The 19270-nt window shown below is 34.2% G+C and overlaps 4 protein-coding genes across 4 annotated transcripts; 3 read left to right on the forward strand and 1 right to left on the reverse strand.

Moving 5' to 3' along the window:
• Positions 1-92: 92 nt before the first annotated feature.
• On the forward strand, positions 93-4797 carry LOC127254859 (vacuolar protein sorting-associated protein 20 homolog 2). Its single transcript, XM_051280182.1, has 8 exons — positions 93-236; positions 416-490; positions 1257-1665; positions 2126-2278; positions 2393-2545; positions 3212-3295; positions 3974-4112; positions 4218-4797. Exons 3-8 carry the CDS (start codon positions 1564-1566, stop codon positions 4241-4243), a joined length of 657 nt encoding a protein of 218 aa, XP_051136139.1. The 5' UTR covers positions 93-236; positions 416-490; positions 1257-1563; the 3' UTR covers positions 4244-4797.
• A 3864-nt stretch (positions 4798-8661) lies between these two features.
• Positions 8662-10818, forward strand: LOC127254537 (protein translation factor SUI1 homolog 2-like). Its single transcript, XM_051279683.1, has 5 exons — positions 8662-8837; positions 9635-9742; positions 9921-10126; positions 10229-10282; positions 10507-10818. Exons 2-5 carry the CDS (start codon positions 9706-9708, stop codon positions 10549-10551), a joined length of 342 nt encoding a protein of 113 aa, XP_051135640.1. The 5' UTR covers positions 8662-8837; positions 9635-9705; the 3' UTR covers positions 10552-10818.
• Positions 10819-11133: 315 nt separating this feature from the next.
• LOC127254535 (uncharacterized) lies at positions 11134-16179 on the reverse strand. The gene is made up of 11 exons (XM_051279681.1): positions 15629-16179; positions 14852-14947; positions 14385-14488; positions 13769-13905; positions 13569-13649; positions 13291-13413; positions 12992-13080; positions 12694-12799; positions 12497-12594; positions 12143-12391; positions 11134-11777 (listed from the first exon to the last, which is right to left on the reverse strand). The coding sequence occupies exons 1-11, from the start codon at positions 15719-15721 to the stop codon at positions 11664-11666; spliced, it is 1290 nt and encodes a 429-aa protein (XP_051135638.1). The 5' UTR covers positions 15722-16179; the 3' UTR covers positions 11134-11663.
• A 1599-nt stretch (positions 16180-17778) lies between these two features.
• LOC127254536 (early nodulin-like protein 3) lies at positions 17779-18899 on the forward strand. The gene is made up of 2 exons (XM_051279682.1): positions 17779-18108; positions 18196-18899. The coding sequence occupies exons 1-2, from the start codon at positions 17901-17903 to the stop codon at positions 18675-18677; spliced, it is 690 nt and encodes a 229-aa protein (XP_051135639.1). The 5' UTR covers positions 17779-17900; the 3' UTR covers positions 18678-18899.
• The last annotated feature ends 371 nt before the right edge of the window (positions 18900-19270 follow it).

Below are 19270 nucleotides of genomic sequence, written 5' to 3' on the forward strand. Positions count from 1 at the left end.
GTTCTTTTATATTGTTATATAAAATAAAATAGATAAAAATACAATTTTTTTTTCTAAAGAGAGGAGAAAAAGGATAGTCCGCTACCATAATTCGCCTACATAGTGTGACCTTTACCCTAATAATACTCCACTATAAATTTAGCCGCCGCACCATCTCTTCCCTTTCATTATTCTTCCTCACCAACTGTTGTTGAACTCCGAAGGGTAAAAGGGCAGCGTGGAGAATTGATGGAATCGTAGGTTCTTATTTTTTAATTTTTAAGGAAAAAAGGGAACTGGCGGTTCACGGTTTGAAAACGAATCGAACCGTAAAAAATTCGATATCGATTGCGGTTCGATGGCAAACCCGAACCGCCGGTTCCGAACTGGATTTACGGATTCACTGATTTCTATCATTTTCCTTTCCTTGCGATAGGCTTGTTCAAACTTCATCGACGAGTATTGTAAACCCCATCGATTGAATCGCACTGAGGTCACTGCTCTTCATCGGGTTTGTGGTTTGATCTATTAATTTTGAGTACCGTTCGGTGCTTTTGTTTTTCATCAGATATTATTTTCAGTGCAGTTGAGATCTGCTTCCGAGATATGATTTGACTGTTTCGTTCTGAATTCCTAATCAATTGGTTGTGCTTAATAGTTTCATGAGTTTTTGAAGATACTTGGTTAATAATTGTCTTGCCTAGCCACGTGATTTGAAAACTTACGATTAGATGAAATTGGTATGTTGGGTATTGCTAACCTTTTTTTGTAATTTGGTTTTGCGACTCTTGATTCCTGTGAGATGGATTTTATGTGTATGAATAAGCTATATGCTGTTTCGTTTCTTTCGATGTATTTGTTGGTTCGGTTGATGATTTTATGTCTATCATGAGAATCCTTTTCAAAAAATTATACTCAGTTTTAGTCTCTTGAGTGATTAGGTTAATGAACAACTTCGTGATTTAGTCTCATCCCTCCCAACTTTTGTTTTTTAATAAAATATTATTACATGAACTACAAGTTTGTTAGGTGGAAGTGTGCTGCGTTTTCTGTGTCTGCTGTTTCTTGGCACTTATCTTTTGGGAAAACCACTTTTATATTTGATTAATTCTGGAAATAGTCTTTTGACATCCATTGCCTTTTTCGTTGATATATTGTCTTGAAATCATCAGTAAAGATGCATATGGTCCTTTGTGACAATCTGCAAAATGCATAGGTAAATTGGTTGTTCGACAATTTCAGCTTATTAATATTTGTTTTTCTTTCTCTTTGATCAGGTCCAAGGTTTCATACATAATTTGAGGAATCTCTATATTTTCGGTCACTTTTGCTGCATCAACCAAGTGTTGTGTCTTATCTTGACACTCTGATTCCTACTACTTTTGCTGTTTGGCCGGTGAAAAGGCAGCTTGTTGAATTGTGAATCCTTAGGATCTGTGAATTGATTTCTGGAGTCTTTCTCGGCATGTCTATGCAATGACAGTGAACTGAGACGAAGGAGGTTTCATAGTTCATACAACTTGAGTGAGAAACGCCAGCGTACTTTAGACTGTGATTTGGGTGCACAAATAGTGGTGGTAAAAGATGGGGAATATGTTCGTGAAGAAGCCAAAGATCACGGAAGTGGACAGAGCAATTCTTTCCCTCAAAACCCAGAGGCGTAAGCTTGCTCAATACCAGCAACAAGTACTGTTTTTGTTTTGGAATGCTCTTACTTTTGGCTGCATGTAGTAATTATTGCGTGCTTATTTGTTGGGTTTGTGAATTTCTTTATTCAATTTTGTCTTACATTTTGAATTTTTTGCATAATCCCTGTGTTTTATTATATGATCAAAATTTTCATATAAACAAAAAGTATGCTAGTATTGGAATTTTTTTTGTCCCCTTTGATTGATTTGAACATTTTTGTGTTTGTTCTTGCCTACCCAGATCTTAGTTGATCAACCATTCACGTGGTCCTTGATGTATATGTGATGCTTTTTATTGGTTGTCTGATGGATGTGAACTTAAATGTATTATGCGCATTTCTACGGAGCTTGAAAATGGGCAATAATTTCGACTTTATACATACATGAAGTAAACTTTCTCTGATAGTTGCTGGCGACTCTCCTATATTCATTCATATATCAATTTTGCGCTGTTTCAGTTAGATGTTGTGATTGAAGCTGAAAAACAAGCAGCAAAAGACTTGCTTCGTGAAAAGAAAAAAGAAAGGGCGTTGTTAGCGTTGAAGAAAAAGAAAGTGCAAGAAGGCTTACTGAAGCAAGTTGATGCATGGCTTATGAATGTTGAGCAGCAAGTAAGTTGAGTTTGATCGAGTTAATTCCATTACTCTGTTTTCTTTTCCATATTGTCTACTAGCAGTTTGTCATCGACCAAATACCATTGTTCTTGAGAATGGGATATGCTGCAGCTGGCAGATGTGGAACTCGCGAGCAAACAAAAAGCAGTATTTGAGAGTTTGAAAGCTGGACACAATGCTGTTAAGGCAATACAAAGCGAAATCAACTTGGACGATGTTCAAAAGCTGATGGATGATACTGCTGAGGCTAAAGCTTACCAAGATGTGTGCTTTTCTTCTTTTTACCCTCCACTTTTTCATTGTCCACAAAAATTTCTATTTTATCATACCTGCTCTGCATCATTCTTCCATTCGATAAAATTCACTTCTCTTCATGCTTAATATATGCATCAAACATTCATGCTTGTATCATTTAGTAGTGTGGTAAAATCACATTAGTCTAATGTTACTATGTGCTAATGATTGTCTGTAATCCTTTTCTTAGAGGTGATGAGGCTGGATGGTTGGGTATTTTAGATAAATTTGACAACTGTTTTCCGAACTATATTTTTAGTCTGACTTTAGGAGTAAGTAGGCAATTTGGTATACAATGAATTTGGTATCATTTTATTATTCTTTCACTCTCAGTAGTAATGACCTACCCACTTAGTGGACTCGAACTTGAGATCCCATGTATAAGATGCTGGTTGCCGGGTGTACATGTTTGGGATTGTTCATGCTATTGTTAATCTTGCTAACTTATAAACTCACTACCATCATTAGTCTACTGTTATTATTGTTATTGCTTATTACTAAATCTCGAGTTATTTTTAATTTGAAAGTAATAGAAATATGAAGTGTTAAACTAATGCATGCTATCAGTGTAGCTCCTAGTTTGCAAGAAATCTATTCATTGATTTTTCCTCTTCTAACAATCATTTTTTAAAATAGGAAATCAATGCAATTCTCGGGGAGAAGCTATCTGCTGAAGATGAAGAGGACATTTTAGCGGAATTTGAAAATCTAGAGAGCCAGGTTTGTTTGACATGTTCTGTTACAATTTATTTTATTGGAAGTTGGTGGTTTCAGTTCATAATTTTTAATCATATTAAACAATGTGTAAGTATATGTTTCTGTTTTGTTGTGTTCAAACTTTGGAAAATTTGATGGTAGTATTTCTATGTGATTCATAATGCACAAGTTTAACCCTTTGTTGTTGATGTGTTAACCCTTTGTTGTTGATGTGTTTGTGATGCTACTTCGATTGCATTTGGCCTGCGCACTGCTTATTTAATTTTGTCGCACTATTTCTTATTGTAAAGCTCCACTGTTGGAATTTGAGGTTCTTCTTCAGCACCTAGAATAGCTATCTGCATAAATCTCACAATAATTCTTCATCAATCAGACATTTGTTAATCATGTTGTGACGAATTGCAACTGGTCTCCATTTGTATCGGTTGTAGATCTTGTTTTTTCTGAATGAATCCTTGTGTACTTACTGCCTTATTTGTTGTTCACATCATGGGGATGGTCTTCGACATCATAAAACAACCAATTTTGGGGTTATCATAAATGGGTCTTCTTGATTTATGATAGTATTATCCTTCCCCCTTAATTTTCTAGACTTGTTTGTACGAGTGAATAACCATTGTCATAAAATATATATACTTAATCGAGTAGAATGCACAATTAATACATTCTGGCTATATACAGATGGCTGTTCACGATCTACCTGATGTTCCTTCTGCAACACCATTGGCAGAAGAGAAGGATGAGCTGGATCTTCCAGATGTACCATCTAAAGCTCCATCCATCCGCGACGAAGTGGCTGAATCTCCTGCTAGCAAAAAAGGTCTCTCTTTCTTACACACACATACTGAACAAATTAGAATATGTTTTGAGTTATTTAGTTCTTTCAAAGTTTTCATTTTTTATAAATATACCAATTTAAATGCAGTACTGGAGGAGCCATTACCTGCTTGATGCGATAATTTGTAAATTGCCGGTTGCCCGGGCATCATTATTATACATGATGCTGTCTTGCCATAATTACCCCCACACAACTTTTGCTTTGCTTCTACCGTAATTCTGCCGGTAAGTGTCTGCGGCATACTTGCCTTATGCATTGGAAGTATGTACAATAGCTTTTTGTTTAGTCATTCTGAAGTAATTCACTCGTACACAAACATTACAATCTTTCTTCTTGAGTAATAGTGAGTATATTATCTTGTATATTACTGTATTGTTGCTTTTGAATCTTGTTGTTTTGAATTTTTTGGATTTTAGGTATTTTTAATGAAAATAAGTTTGGAATGTTGTGATGCATTGAAATTTGTTTGAAAGATAAGTATAGTGTGGAGGATGACTGTGATAATTGGCCATGGCGCCCGCACATGTACTTCCTGGTTTTGGATGATGTGCAGGCGATAACCTTGCGCCTATATATTGAAGAGGCGCAAAGACAAAGCCACTTGTGGTTCTGTAAAGGATGATTTGGTGATAACTTGTTTAAACTTAGACGCCCTCGTATCATCCTGCCATATATAGTTTAATAATATTATCTTTCTTTTTGATCAATTTTATTTGCTAGTTTTGGTTCCAATACAATTTTGTAAGTGATATATTGCCATTTTGATAATTTTTATATCCATTTTGGTTTTATTATTATTATTTTAAGTTTGAAATATTTTTCATAAATGGCAAGATTTGTAAATAATAAGATATCATTTTTTAAAACAAAAAAAAATTAACTATACATACACATAATACCAAAATTAATCATCAACATGCATACATAATGCATAATATAGAAATACAAACCTATTATTGCATGCATACGATGTATACATCATAATAAAATCAACTTTGTGACTTTGTTCATGCACACATTTTTGTTCATTTCAATAAATCATAAAAATTAACACTGCAAATCATTGTAGTAGAAAAAGACTAAATTTCAATAAAAAAGCCCAAAGAAATACTAAATTATATCTTAAAAGTCGATCAATCATGCACGAACGCTACAAAACATAATCAGACATGCCTATTTGCATATATAGGCTCAATTCTACACTATATACCATTCATTCACATAAGGACACATTAAGAACAATCAAGCATTGTGGAAAAAAAAAAAACTACACCTACTCCAACAAGCATCGACAAAAGTTCAACCAAGCATACAAAAAAAAATATACCGAATATAACATGCACACATATACACACTCACAAACAAGTTTAGCATACACACAACAATACAAAATCAATATGAACACATACACACAATACAAAATTTAATTATCCATACATGCATGCACACACTAAATAAAATCATTTATGTGCATCTTAATAAATTAAGAGCCAACATTACAAATCATTGCAATAGAAGAAGATAAATTTCGATCAGGGTAAAATTCATCAAAGAGGCCAAGATAAAGATTAATAATAATAATAAACCAACCAATCATGCATCCATGCCCAATACAAATATTAATCACCTAAATACATGCATACATAAGCAAAAATAATATATCATCCATTCTAGTAAGCCTGCACTAGGAAAAAAACTACTATATACTATCCATGAATACAAGTTAAAAAAAAACCACTATATACTATTCATGAATACAAATTTACATTATAGGATTAACATTACAAATACATTACAAACAAACGAACGAACATTTTACAAAAAGAAAATATACACAATACAACCATACACACATTAGTGTTAAATGTTAACAATGAAGTTAAGAATGCACGAAAAAATGATACAAAAACTAATATAGTGCACACACAAGAAAAGAAAAAGCATAAACAAATAATACACACAAACATGATAATAATAATGACATCAACTAATCATGTATGTCAAAACTATGCAAAAACTCTTCATTACCTGCATACATACACTACGTAATGAAAAATTCACTTAAGTGCATCTTAGTAAATTCATCTAGTCAACATTATAAAGACATTACAATAAAAATTACGGTAAAAAGAAAGATTACGAAATGTAATATATACATACACATTAGTAATAAAGTTAACTAATCACATACATACACAATACAAAAAATAATCACACACATATATGAATAAATACATACACACATTATATACATATATACATACATAAGCCACTCACATAATAAAAAAAACTAATCACACACACATATATTAATAAATATATACATACATATATTCATAAGTCACTCACATATAATACAAAAACATATAAATAAATACATACATACACACATATCAGACATATAGACAAACAAAAAAAAAAATAGCACAGTTATCAAGAATGGTTTCTTCCATAATTAGAATATATTATGTTACTAGTAACAGCTTCCCATAACTTTAGGATTCTTTGTCATCACAATCTCCTGAAATAAGATAATGAAAAGTCCATTTAGAAACTTATGTGTGTGAGTGCATGGACATGTATGCTGTCTTCAACAATGGTATGGAAAAAAAAAGTAGAAAAAAATTCTTACTCAAATTGTAACTTGAGAGAATCCGCTGGCTCGTCCCTCTAACAAACTAAGTATATCATAATTATGGTGCTCGAGATTGAAATATTAAGTTGACAATCTTTGTACATGTTGAATGCTTCATAGACATATTTATGGATTTTATTAACGTGCACATCAGATCCGGCACATGCATAAAATAAATGAAGATGTTTACCAATGTATGAATGTTAAACATTTAGGAATTAAATTGCATTGATGGGTAGAAGTGTGAATTCCTATACAAACAAGGATAAAAAAGATTCGAAACCAAAAATATTTTAACTCATAAATAGGAATATATGCTAGACATAGCAAGGATGAGAGCAAACTAAAAACTTACCCAACTTAGTGAACCAGATGCAAAACCAGAATGGGACCAAATCAGAACAAGAACATGAACCAAATCTAAACAGACAAGAACCGCAACTTGAACAAGACCCAAACCCAATCACAAAAAACTTAGAGCTTGAACCTAACCCAAAATCACCTCAGCCACGTTCACAGCTGAACTGAACCCAAACGGAAATCTGATCCAGACAAGGACAACACCAGAGCTAAAGCAAAAGTTCAAGCTAGAGCCTCAACTAGCCAAAACTTGAGCCATAGCTAGAGCCAAATCCAAACCAGAACTTGAACCATGCCTAAACTAAGTCAGAACTAGACGCAAACCCAACATATAACCACATGAGAAACCAAAGCCAGACTCGATCAAGACCCAAGCTAGAGTTGGAACTAAACTCAAACCCATCTCAGAATCACCCGAGCTTAAGTTAGAGCTAGAACCAAACCCAACTCAGAATCACCTGAGTGAGAGTCAAGAATCGTAGTCATAATGGAACCTGATCTAGACCAGAGCCCGACCTAGAAACCCAGAGATAAACTAGACCCGATTTTAGACCGAGCTAGACTTGAGCCTAAACCAGAGCCACCTGAGTCATAGCCCCAACCGAACTCGAACCAAAACCCGAACCAAAATATCATTAATTTAAAGATTATTTTTTTAAAAATAAAAATAAAAAAGCGAAAAACTTTAGCATTTGATTTGACAAGAGTTTGACCAAAGAAAAACGAAAAAAAAAAAACCCTTCATGAGAGGACTCAATGCAATACTGTTGTGTTTGTACCAAAAAATACAGATATGAGTATCAATCCATTATAAGAGAAGAACGATTGATTGTGACGCATCAATGCATAACTAGTGCACAAAAACAAGTTACAACTTGAATTTAAGATATATTAGAACAAAATAAAATAAAATCGTGTGTTTTAATTAGAAAACATAAATAAAATTTTTAAAAAAAAAACAATTGGATATCGAACGTCAATATTTGACAACCCAAAAACACTTGACCAATATTTGGCATCCCAATATTTGGATGCCAATATTTACTTGGCATCTATTGTACCAGTGCTTATTGTAAGAATATCAGTACCCAATCCTTCCCCGACAAATATTGGTTAATTTTAATAAAATTTACCATATAAATAATTAACTTATCAAATAGATTTGAATTTTAAGGTATACTTGTTAAAACTTACCATATATACATTTGATTAATTTATAAATTAAACTTGAATATTTAAGGCATGTTTAATAAAACTTTCCATATCTAATTAATTTATTAATTAATGTTGTATTTGACCGTTCCACTTTATCTAGTTTTAGTTTAGAATAGGCTGATTAACACATTACGTTATGACCCAAAATTACTATCTGAATTTTTGTCCTCTGTCCTCATTTGAGCTCATTAAGAATATACTCTTAATGGGCTTAAAAATTCAGCATGGGCCCAATATGAATTGCCAGGCCCGGCCCATGTGCGCACTCTTCCTATGTCACGTGGCCCTTCCGCGAAGGAGCAGATAAAAACCCAAATTCCTATATTGTTCAGTCACCGACTTCTCTCTTTTCTCTCTCGACCGACCTAAATTTCGTATAATCTTCCCCGAATTTCATCGACGCGTATTGGAAACCCCTTGATTGAATTCTACTGCAAGAGGTTTACTGATTCGCCGGTGTTCCTTCGTGCTTGATCTGTTAAATTTGTCTCGGTTGGGTACTGTGCTTCTCCTTGCTTCACCTTTATTTTTATTTTAGGGGTTGTGGTTGAGATCTGTTTATGGGATGAGTGATTTTGACTCTGAATCGTAGTTTCTTTTGTTCGGTGGTGCTTAATTATATATATATATCTTTTTTCTTTAGTTGTTTGAAGATATTTTGTTATTGCGTGGATCGTGATTGATTCTAGTGTTAAGTGTTTTTCTTGTGTAGGCACGTGTTTCTTAAATTTCGAGTGAAAGAAATTGTTGTGATGGGGGTACATAACGTTCTTGTGATTTGGTTTTATGATCGTTGATGCTTCCTGTTCACATGTTTCGATGTGTATGCCAGCTATATATTCCGTTTCTTTCCTTATATTTCTTAGCTGTACGATCGAATAAGAAGTTTGAAAGATGCCCAAAGGTTTTTTTTTTTTTTGTGGTTTTAATCATGAGGATGATTTAAAAAATTGCCACTCTCAAGGTCTTGCTAATTTGGACTCATAGATTAATGAGTTTACACAAGAGGTTTGGAACTCTTGGGGAGTTTTGGCAATTGATATATTGTCTTGGAATCTTCAATTATTTTTATTTGAGAAAACACTTTTATTTTTAATTAATTCTGGAATGACTCTTTCGATATCATTCGGACTGCCTTTTTCATTGATATTTTGTCTTGGAATCTCCAATTAAAATAGAATCATCAATAAGGATGGGAATGACATGTGCCCTGTTGTGCCAATTTATCAAATTAATAAATTGATTGTTTGACGGTTTCAGCTTATTGATACTATTTGTTTTCCCCTTTGATCAGGTCCAAAGATTCAAGCTTAATCTGAAGGAATCACAATTTTTTGGTCGCTTTTGCTGCATCAACCAAGTTTCATGTCTGATCTTGACACCCAGCTTCCTACTACCTTTGGTATGATATCATACTGTGTGTGCGCACTCATGAAAAGTTATTTAATCCTTCCTTTCGATTTAGTTGTTAGAGAATCATGGCAAAGTGAATCAATCTGTAATAAGAGCAATAGATCGTTGCCCCTTCCTCTTTGTTCAACTTACAAAAATGGCTGTTGTCTTCCCAATGTAATGCATAGATCCTTTTGCTGATGCAAATGCTGAGAATTCTGGTGCTGGGTCAAAGGACTACATTCATATCCGCATACAGCAGCGTAATGGTCGGAAAAGCCTGACAACCGTGCAGGGATTGAATAAGGAGTTCAGCTATAACAAAATCTTGAAGGATCTTAAGAAAGAATTTTGCTGCAATGGAACTGTTGTTCAGGACCCTGAACTAGGCAAGGTTTGTGCTGAATCGAATGCTGTCTTTTGTTATCCTTCTGTTTTTATATCTTCGAAATGACTTGAGTTTTTTCTATTTTTTTTTTTTTTTTTTTACCTAAAGGTTATTCAACTCCAAGGTGATCAGCGGAAGAATGTTTCTACATTTCTCGTTCAGGTGAATTACTTTGTTACTCTTTACCAGAATTGGATTATCTTGATCGAATGCTGACACATAATAGATTCAGAGAACATGTGAGAAATAGAAGATATACCTTATTAATTTTTCTGGAGAGAAGATATACCTTATTAATTTGTGAAAAATATATGAGATGCTGTCGACATTTTATGATGTGTGTACACTTGGATTTTTTATAATGTAATTCTTTGTTTGGATTACAGGCAGAAATTGTGAAAAAGGAGAATATCAAGATTCATGGTTTCTGAGCCCGCCGACAGCATCCATCGTATTGTGGGTCTTCAATTCTGCATGCTGTATTATATGCTTGATTGTTGAATCTTTTATTTACTTCAAAACTATGATATCTGAACTCTCAACATGAAGAGTGTCTCCTGCTTATTCTGTTTGATATCGATACCTTTTCCGCCCTTGCTGCCTTTTTGGTCTCTAGTGTTGGTTGCTGAACCTTCCTTGTCATTGAATTTGAATTTCAGTTATCTTGATTTGAATTGGAGTTGCATTCTTGATTTGAATTGCCTATGTCCATTGTAATTGTCAGTTAATTTTCCTGCCTTCTACTTCTCAATTGGGACCTTTTTCTTTTTATTAAGGTTTTAATTTGATTTGGTAATAATAAAATTTGCCCATAAATGGAGCAGTATGTTTTTCTTTTACAAATTTGACTCATGATATTTGAATGAAAAATTGATTTTCAGTTTTGTGGATATTATATTCAACAAGTGGTGTAAGATCAGAATCAATTATTTTTTAAAAAAGTGTTAGGATTCAACAGAAATAGGCTATATCTACATCAAGCAGATTTATTTTTCTCTTCAAATAATTTGGTTTGTTTGATTCCAATCTCAAACCAAAGATGCCAGTGCATTTTATTTGGATAACGTGTAATCGAAATAGTAAAAAAGAAATATTAGAGTTTCCGACAAAGCTGAATTAAGATAAGAGTTTCTCATGGCTAGTTATTGGTTCAAGTTCAAGGTATATCTATTTTTTTTTTTTTTTTTTTAATATTAACTCATTAATTGCAATTAATTTATTGTAAACAGAAACAAGCACACCCCCAAAAACCATCCTTTTTACACTTAGCAAAAGATCAGAGTTAATGAAGGAGCAACACATAGAGCGGTAAACCAATGTTTCTAACTTCTACAAACAAATTTACACATAATTTCCACCACATACGTAGATACGTTCATATATATTCATAGATTGAATCAACAGATAAATATATCAAATCAAAGGTTGTTGTTGTTAGGTTCATCAGTAAGGGCAGCTGTTCCTTGTTCGAATCTGTCACGCATTTTTCGCCTGCCACGACAAGATAGAGCTCAATATATTTGTTCTAATGCAATGTTCGATCCTAACAAACAATGAGTCGAATGTTTATCACCTGTTTCAGATACTTCTTATGAAGCTTCATCGCGCCTGCGCAAGCTTTTTTAGCATCGAGGTTACCGTTGCAGTCATTCAGTATCTGTAAATTCATTGCGTAAAGCTCCACTCTCAGTTTCACGAACAACTCATCGATATAGAATCACTAATAATTTATTCGCCAAAAAACTCGTATAGTATGGTAGTTGTAGTTTAGTTAAAGTTAGATTCGCTAGTTAGGAACTTAGCGGTATAGCAACATTCTATCTACTTATTTCATATTTTTGCACTATTCATTCAAAATTCTCTCTAAACTAATCTATATTTTATCGTATTCAAAATATTACATAAAAAAATTGGTTTTTTTGTTTAACTTAGGATTACTGTCGAACTTACTGAGAATTCAATTTATAATTTTTTCAAAAAGTATCTAAATGTAACTCTAGTTTTTGAGTGAGTTTAACTAACCTTCACAACGTCATCCAAGCCCCGGGCTTCAGCCAGCAACTTTGCACTCTTTTCCTTAAGGACATTGGCAATGAGGAAAACTGTAATAGGTAGTTCAGCTCCATTCTTCATGTTTTCTCGTTCATACTTTCCAATCTGTTTCCTCGACTTGGGCTTCGGTTTGTTCGCGTCTGGTCTCTCGCTGCCGGAATCACTGCTGTCCTCGTAGTTGGAGAATAAGTCCGGGTCGTATTCAAGAGCCCACATCATCTGTTAAGAAGATAAGATGATGACAAGAAATGGACATTTGTTGAGCTAGACAAAGTTGTACACTATTAATGAATATGTAAGAGCACGACGGATTGTAATGTTTACCTCCCAAAGGAACAGCGAGTCACCAAATGAGAACTCACGACGAAACAAAACCATGAGCATCCTGAATGCAAACAGATAGTCGCCGCCACCCAAGTGTTCTGTTTAAGAAAAACTATTAGTTCATGCCTAAATACATTCCCATGATGAAGCTCTTAACAAGTCGAGAATTTGGGATCGATGATTAATAGAGATTGTACCTAAGTGTTGATGAAGTTTAGGATCGACGACTTGTGTTACCATGGCTAGACAATTGAGCTGTGACTCCACACCTACAGAGCTCCCAGAGCATCTGAAATTTCCTCTCTTATAAAGGAATTACAATGAACAATAAACATCGTGAGCACAGATGAAGATAATGATTGTTTATGACAACGATACAGCAGCAGAGATAGTTCTTGATTAACAGGATATGACAGAGAATTTGAAATCCTCAAACCATAAGAAATCCTGGCAGTCTTTATTATCACAGATGAACTGAATAATTAAATATGATACCAATTTTCGCATCAAGCGTTCAAAGCACCAAAAAGCATCTGCTTCGTCCTCGAGGAGAATAATCATTGGAGAGCAAAGATCACTCATACCTGTTTGGCATGCAAAAGTTTCAGAAGAGGCTTCACTTTAGAACTACCAGATGTATACAAAGTAATAAATTTGGTGTGTTGCTAATACAAAAGGAATGGTGCATTAAGTATTCAAATTTATACATTGTTGAAGTTTTAATGCATTGACCTCTTCCATAAATGCATTATTGTGTCTTTCCTACTTATGATAAGAAGTTATATGAGACTAACCTTGCCCGTATCCAACATCAGAATCGAACCAGGAATATACAGATAGGACATCCCAAAGTTTTGCGAGATTTTCTTGCTTCTCAAAAAACACCAGTGAACGGTCAGTACGGATCACATCCAGACCTTCCATAATATAGCAGTTGAAAGTCAGAAAAAAAAAATCTGGATAAATCACAAACATGCATAGACTCTCTCTCCCATGCACACACATCATGTTTGCCTGTATTATTGGGAGGTAAAATTAGAAGCTTTTGGTATCAAATTCACTAACCACCAACCTATTTGGTGTAATGTGAGTTTCCAATCAATTTCCTTCTTGTCCATGGGATAATCTTCCATTGGTGTATCTCCCACAACCTCTGTTTTTGCAAGATGCAACATCAAAACATCAAGAATAAATGTGCTGCTGCTGTTTCTGTTTCAGTATACTCCTTGACTAGAATTGTTATAAAAGAAATCAGGTAGATTCCTTTCTTACCTTTAATTTGCTGAATCACAATTGGATCTTGAGTAGTATCTCCGTTTTCTGTAATTATTGGTGCAGTGACAAACTTTCCACTTCCAATTAAGGGGAACAATTGTTTACAAGTTGCTTTCAAACTTTTATACTTCTCTCTGGACATACACAGGAAGCATATGATAATTATGTTAAATATGAACGAAATGGATGGTTTAAAGATTCATATTCTGATCACTCTGAAACAAATGACAAAGGAGCACAAAATTGGCATTAGTTCTACTACGAAATCAACAAAAAGATCAACAGAATTCAAGGATAGATAATTAGTTTAACACATAAAATATGGCCTTGTATAACTAGAAAAAGATAATCAAATTCACTTTAATTCTCTCAAAATAAAAACTGGAGAGCAGTTATTATTGCCTTGGTTCAACATGCATGCATGTTTGAAGAGAAGACGAATATTACTTGAAAGGTACATTAATTCAAACAAGGATGTGAATTGTAATTGCATCTTTCAGGTGATACACAAGATATCCAAAAGAAAATAAAATAAAAGGTTACATAATTCTCAAAATTTGAAAGGCAAGGAACATCATCAAGAAGGAGAATCCTGATAATAAAAGAAAAGTACCTTCGGTGCTCCCTTATTTCCTGTCGCTCTTCAGAAGTGCTGTGAGGGTCAAAACATCCCAATAAAAATTCCCAAACTTCACCTCTAATTGACGGGTGAATCCCCTATGTTTTTGTGACAAGAGCAATGACAAATAATCATATTTGTTATCATAAATTTTGTCAAAAGCTCCATGAAGGAGTCATTCTATATTCCCTCATCTCCATGGAACACACAACAGTCAGGCAACAGTAAATTTCTAAGAATGCACCAATAAATTAAACAAGAAAAAGAAAAAAAGGATGAAATATGCATACAGAGGAAGTTCAAACAATAATAGGTTAAGGAATAACAAAACCAGGTAATTTCAGGAATCAAAAGTTCAAGTCTCAATAAGTTGTCCTTCTACATTCAGTTTTAGAAAGATAACCAACCATGTGAGAAAACCAGCAGCTAGAACTAATGGCAGTCAATGCAAATTAGCTTACCCCTCTATGAATTCGACCGAGTATTTTGCTCATATCAAGATGACCTTCAGGAGAGAAAGCAGCCCTCCATCTTCTCTCACTTAAGGTTTTTCCGGCCTAATTTTGTCAGAAATGAAGTTGAGTCAGGGCTGGTTGAAGGTTGTCGAATTCAACAAAGAGAGAAGAGTATGAAAGCTAATTCAGCCACTTGTCATGAACAAAAGCCAAAATGGCAAACCATTTTGCAACTTTTTATCAATACCAAATCATAATAATCATCATCTATTTATTGGAGGATCGAAATCATACAATACGATTCTCAATAATCTCAATCAGTTAAATTATATATGACTGCATGTTGTCTCAGAAAATCTTAGAAGTTGGAGCAAAGATGAATGAAAAATCATGAATAACATCTGAGACAAATTCATGATAAAAAAATCAATTTCTTGATGCAAGCAGTTAACAAAATGGAGTTCAGACACAAATAATTGAAAAAATTACCCTACACAAACAACCATTTCCCAATCAAATAACAGTTAGAAATGACACATTAATAATATTCTCATTTGAGATATCAGGCCACTTGCCTACATTAAAGAAAATCAAACATTTTGATTGAGAGAATCTCTTCAAATTCTATCAAAATATAAAAACTATTGATGCAATTAAAACTAAAAACAGGCAACAAGTTCCCAACTCTTGGCAAAAATAAAGAAAACAATAAAGGTAATAATAGCCAGCAAGAGTTCAAAACTACAAAATTCTAATGAAACACATATAATATACATATATAACCTTGATTCTGAAGGTGCTCTCCGGAACGTCAGTGCTTTCAGGCCGCACCGGATAATAATCATCAGCTGGAGTTCCTGGATCTCTCCACATCATCTTTGCGATTTCTGCCAGATTGGAACACTATTATTCTTAAAAATAGATGAAATTCAGCAAACCGAAACTGCTCAAGAGCAACAGCTGGTGTAATTCAGAAATCCTTGGAGCTCAAAAAACGCGAGCACACCGGAAGGCAAAGAAATAATATATATATTTGAGCAACAACTTATTTCCTGATTTCCTTCAGGTTAATTTTCAGGCGAGGGGCGATGTAGGTGAAGAAGGTGGTTGGGCAATTAGATTAGATATTGGAGTCAATGATCCAGACACCCAATCCACAAACAATAGGCGGCTTAGCCACGCCTTAACATCCTCCATCTCTGCCTATCTTTAGGTTCTTTCCCTTGAAATTCAGTTCGCACAGCAGGTTCAAGCCGTCGGCCGTTTGTAGCCGCGACTTTGCCGCGGCACCGTAGGACCAATCGCCTCGCCTTCATCCGCGGGAAATTCAAAGAGTGGGTGCTACTGTAAATATATATATATAATTTTTAAATTCTATTTGAGGCCCAATATACTATTTTTGGACTTATAACCCATTACATTGAGGCCCAATAATAAATAAATATCGGCTATCGTCTAAGGGTGTGTTTGTTTGGGGGTTTGGATTTTGAGTTGAGATTTGAATAGTAAAAATTTTGAATTTGAATAGTTGTATGATGTGATATAAATAGGTGTTGATGTGATGTTTTGAATGTAAAATTGATTTTTAGTATAATATAAAAAATGAAAAATAGGTGTCTGATTTGATGTTTTTTGGGGAAAAAAATGAGATTGAATAGTAGAAATCTTTACAAATCCTTCAAACAAACACACCCTAAATTTATTCTATTTTTTTTTCATCTAAATTTATTCTTATTTTTTTAATAAATAATATTATTTTTTCTAAGATTTTTCTACTCTAAAAAAAATATTTCTATTTTTACTATTTTTCTTAAAATCGTTTGTCCAGTCAAATAAGCATACATTTTGATGACACGCAGTTAAATCAATAATTATTTTTAGTAAAAAAATCATTTTTATCCCAAATATAACCCAAAAATTATGAATATAAAAATCTTATTAATTTTGTTTCAATATAACCAAAACTCATAATTTTTTTTTTCTCAATATAATCAAAATTCATTATTTTTTTTTGCTTAATATAAATTTTTTTTATCTTAATCTCAATATGACCAAAACTCATCATTTTGTTCCGTAAAAAAGACGGTTGTTCTCATTTGGAGAGGAACCAGACGATGCAGGTTCTGCATTTCTCCATTTACACGATGCAGATTTTACATCCTGCATTTCTCCATTTACATGCACTTTGACAACAGGGATTCCACTGTAATCTTCAGAAAGCATTTTTCCTATTGAGATGCAATGAATTCCCTGGCATCTGTCTTTCAAAGTTTCTTTATTTTCATTATGTGCCTCTTCTCAACATTGGTATGAATCTCTTATATTAAAGTACAAACAAGTTCTGAACATCATTTGGGATGCATTACTGCAAAAAAAAAAAAAAAATTCACTAAAGTATGGAGTTCTAGGAAAATGATCCCCTGAAATGCTCCTACTTTGTCCTCTTCTGGTATCAATGAGTTTGGGTTATATTTGGACTAAAATTGATAAAAAAAATTTATATTTGGACAAAAAAATGATAAGTTTTGATTATATTTGGGACCAAAATTGATAAGATTTCTATACGTGGACAAAATTGATGAATTTTAGTTATATTGGAACAAAAATAACTTTTTCTTTTATTTTTATTATATAAAAATTATTTTTACTAATAAACTTTTAATTATTTACTAATTATATTTTTTAAAAATTTGTGTGTCTACGTTAAACTGGGCTTGAAAGTCCCAATAGTTGGAATGGTGGAAATACATAATAGTTTTGCTTACTCAAAATGAAAAAAAAAAAAATAAATAAATCCCCCTTTTGGAAGCACACACCGTTCCCTCAACTGCAAGATTTGAACATTCTTGAAAAGATGATCAAGCAAAGCATCAACCATACAAAGGATCTTCTCTATATATCTCATTTAAGAAAACAACATTGTTCTTAATCCAACAAGAGGGGCAACTAATGTACAAATATTCTCTTCTTGATTTTACAAACTTAGATACATTCTCCCCTATAAATACCTCCTCTCATCTCTCATCGAATCCCAAGTTCCTTTCGTTGGCTTGCAATGGCTCGAACATCTTTGAGTCGAGAAGCTTCCGGAACCCGGTTCCTCGCTGCTATCGCCTTTCTCCTTACGGCGGTTTCGAGAGGCGAAGGGTTTCAATTCCAGGTCGGAGGATCGAAAGGGACTTGGGCCGTCCCGACCGATCCCAACACTCCGATCTACAATCAATGGGCGGAAAAGACCCGGTTTCAGATCGGCGACAGTATACGTAAGTTCGTTTCACGTTTTACGCCTCCGTAGATTTTATATTTTTGGTATAATTTCATCGTCGATTGAGATTTTCGCATGCATGCAGTGTTTGTGTACGACGGGAATCACGACTCGGTCCTTCACGTAACGAAAGATGCCTACACAAGCTGTAGCACGGATGGGCCGGTGCTCGACAAGTTCAGCGACGGGCACAGCGTGTACAAATTCGATCAATCCGGGCCGCATTACTTTATCAGCGGAGTCGCCGAGAATTGCCACAAGAACGAAAAGATGGTCATCGTCGTCATGGCCGATAGAGGCAAGAGCAAGACTTCCAATGAGACGGCGCCGGCGCCGTCACCTCACAAGAACCCGAATGAGACGGCACCCGCACCGTCCCCGCATTTGTCGCCGCCCGCACCAGCCCCACAAGTGTCGCCGCCATCTCCGGCGCCCGAAACGAGTTCCACCCCGGCACCCGCGCCGTCGGGGGAGTCGGCCCCGCCGAAGAATGAGGGCTCCGGTAGTGTTGCCAATGGGATTGTGGGGATGGTTATTGCAAGTTTCATCGGGGTTTTAGTTCTTTGATTTGGCGTTCTTGTTTGAAGTAGGAAATGGGTTTTCCTTTTATTTTATTTTATTTTAATTTATTGTTGTTGCTGATGAGTGTTTTGGATTGTTCATAAATTCTTGTTGTTGTGTTGGAAGATTTCTTGATTTGTTGTTGATTTGATCATATGATGTAAATTGTTCAATACTGTGATAAGATTATGTGTGATGTTGTAATGGGAACATGGTTTTTATTTTTTATTTTTTTAATAATGTAATTAAATAGTTGAAAAATCTGAATTCACATGAAATGATTGATCAAACACAAATATCATACGGTTCTCATGACCATCGATCCCCATGTTCATAAAAAGCCAAGTTAGCTCCTAAATCAACATATATTATGACACGTAATGAGTAAATTTTAAAAGATAAGTGGACCTAAAGAGACTAGCAAGGGTGTGTTTGTTTGGGGGTTTGAATTTTGAGTTGGGATTTGAATAGTAAAAATTTTGAATTTAAATAGTTGTATGATGTAATATAAATAGGTGATAGATACGATATTTTGAATGTAAAATTAATTTTTAGTATAATATAAAAAATGAAAAATAGGTGTTTGATTTGATGTTTTT

The sequence above is a fragment of the Andrographis paniculata genome, unplaced genomic scaffold (assembly GCF_009805555.1).
Source record: "Andrographis paniculata isolate CXL003 unplaced genomic scaffold, ASM980555v1 Contig52END, whole genome shotgun sequence".
Lineage (NCBI taxonomy): Eukaryota > Viridiplantae > Streptophyta > Magnoliopsida > Lamiales > Acanthaceae > Andrographis > Andrographis paniculata.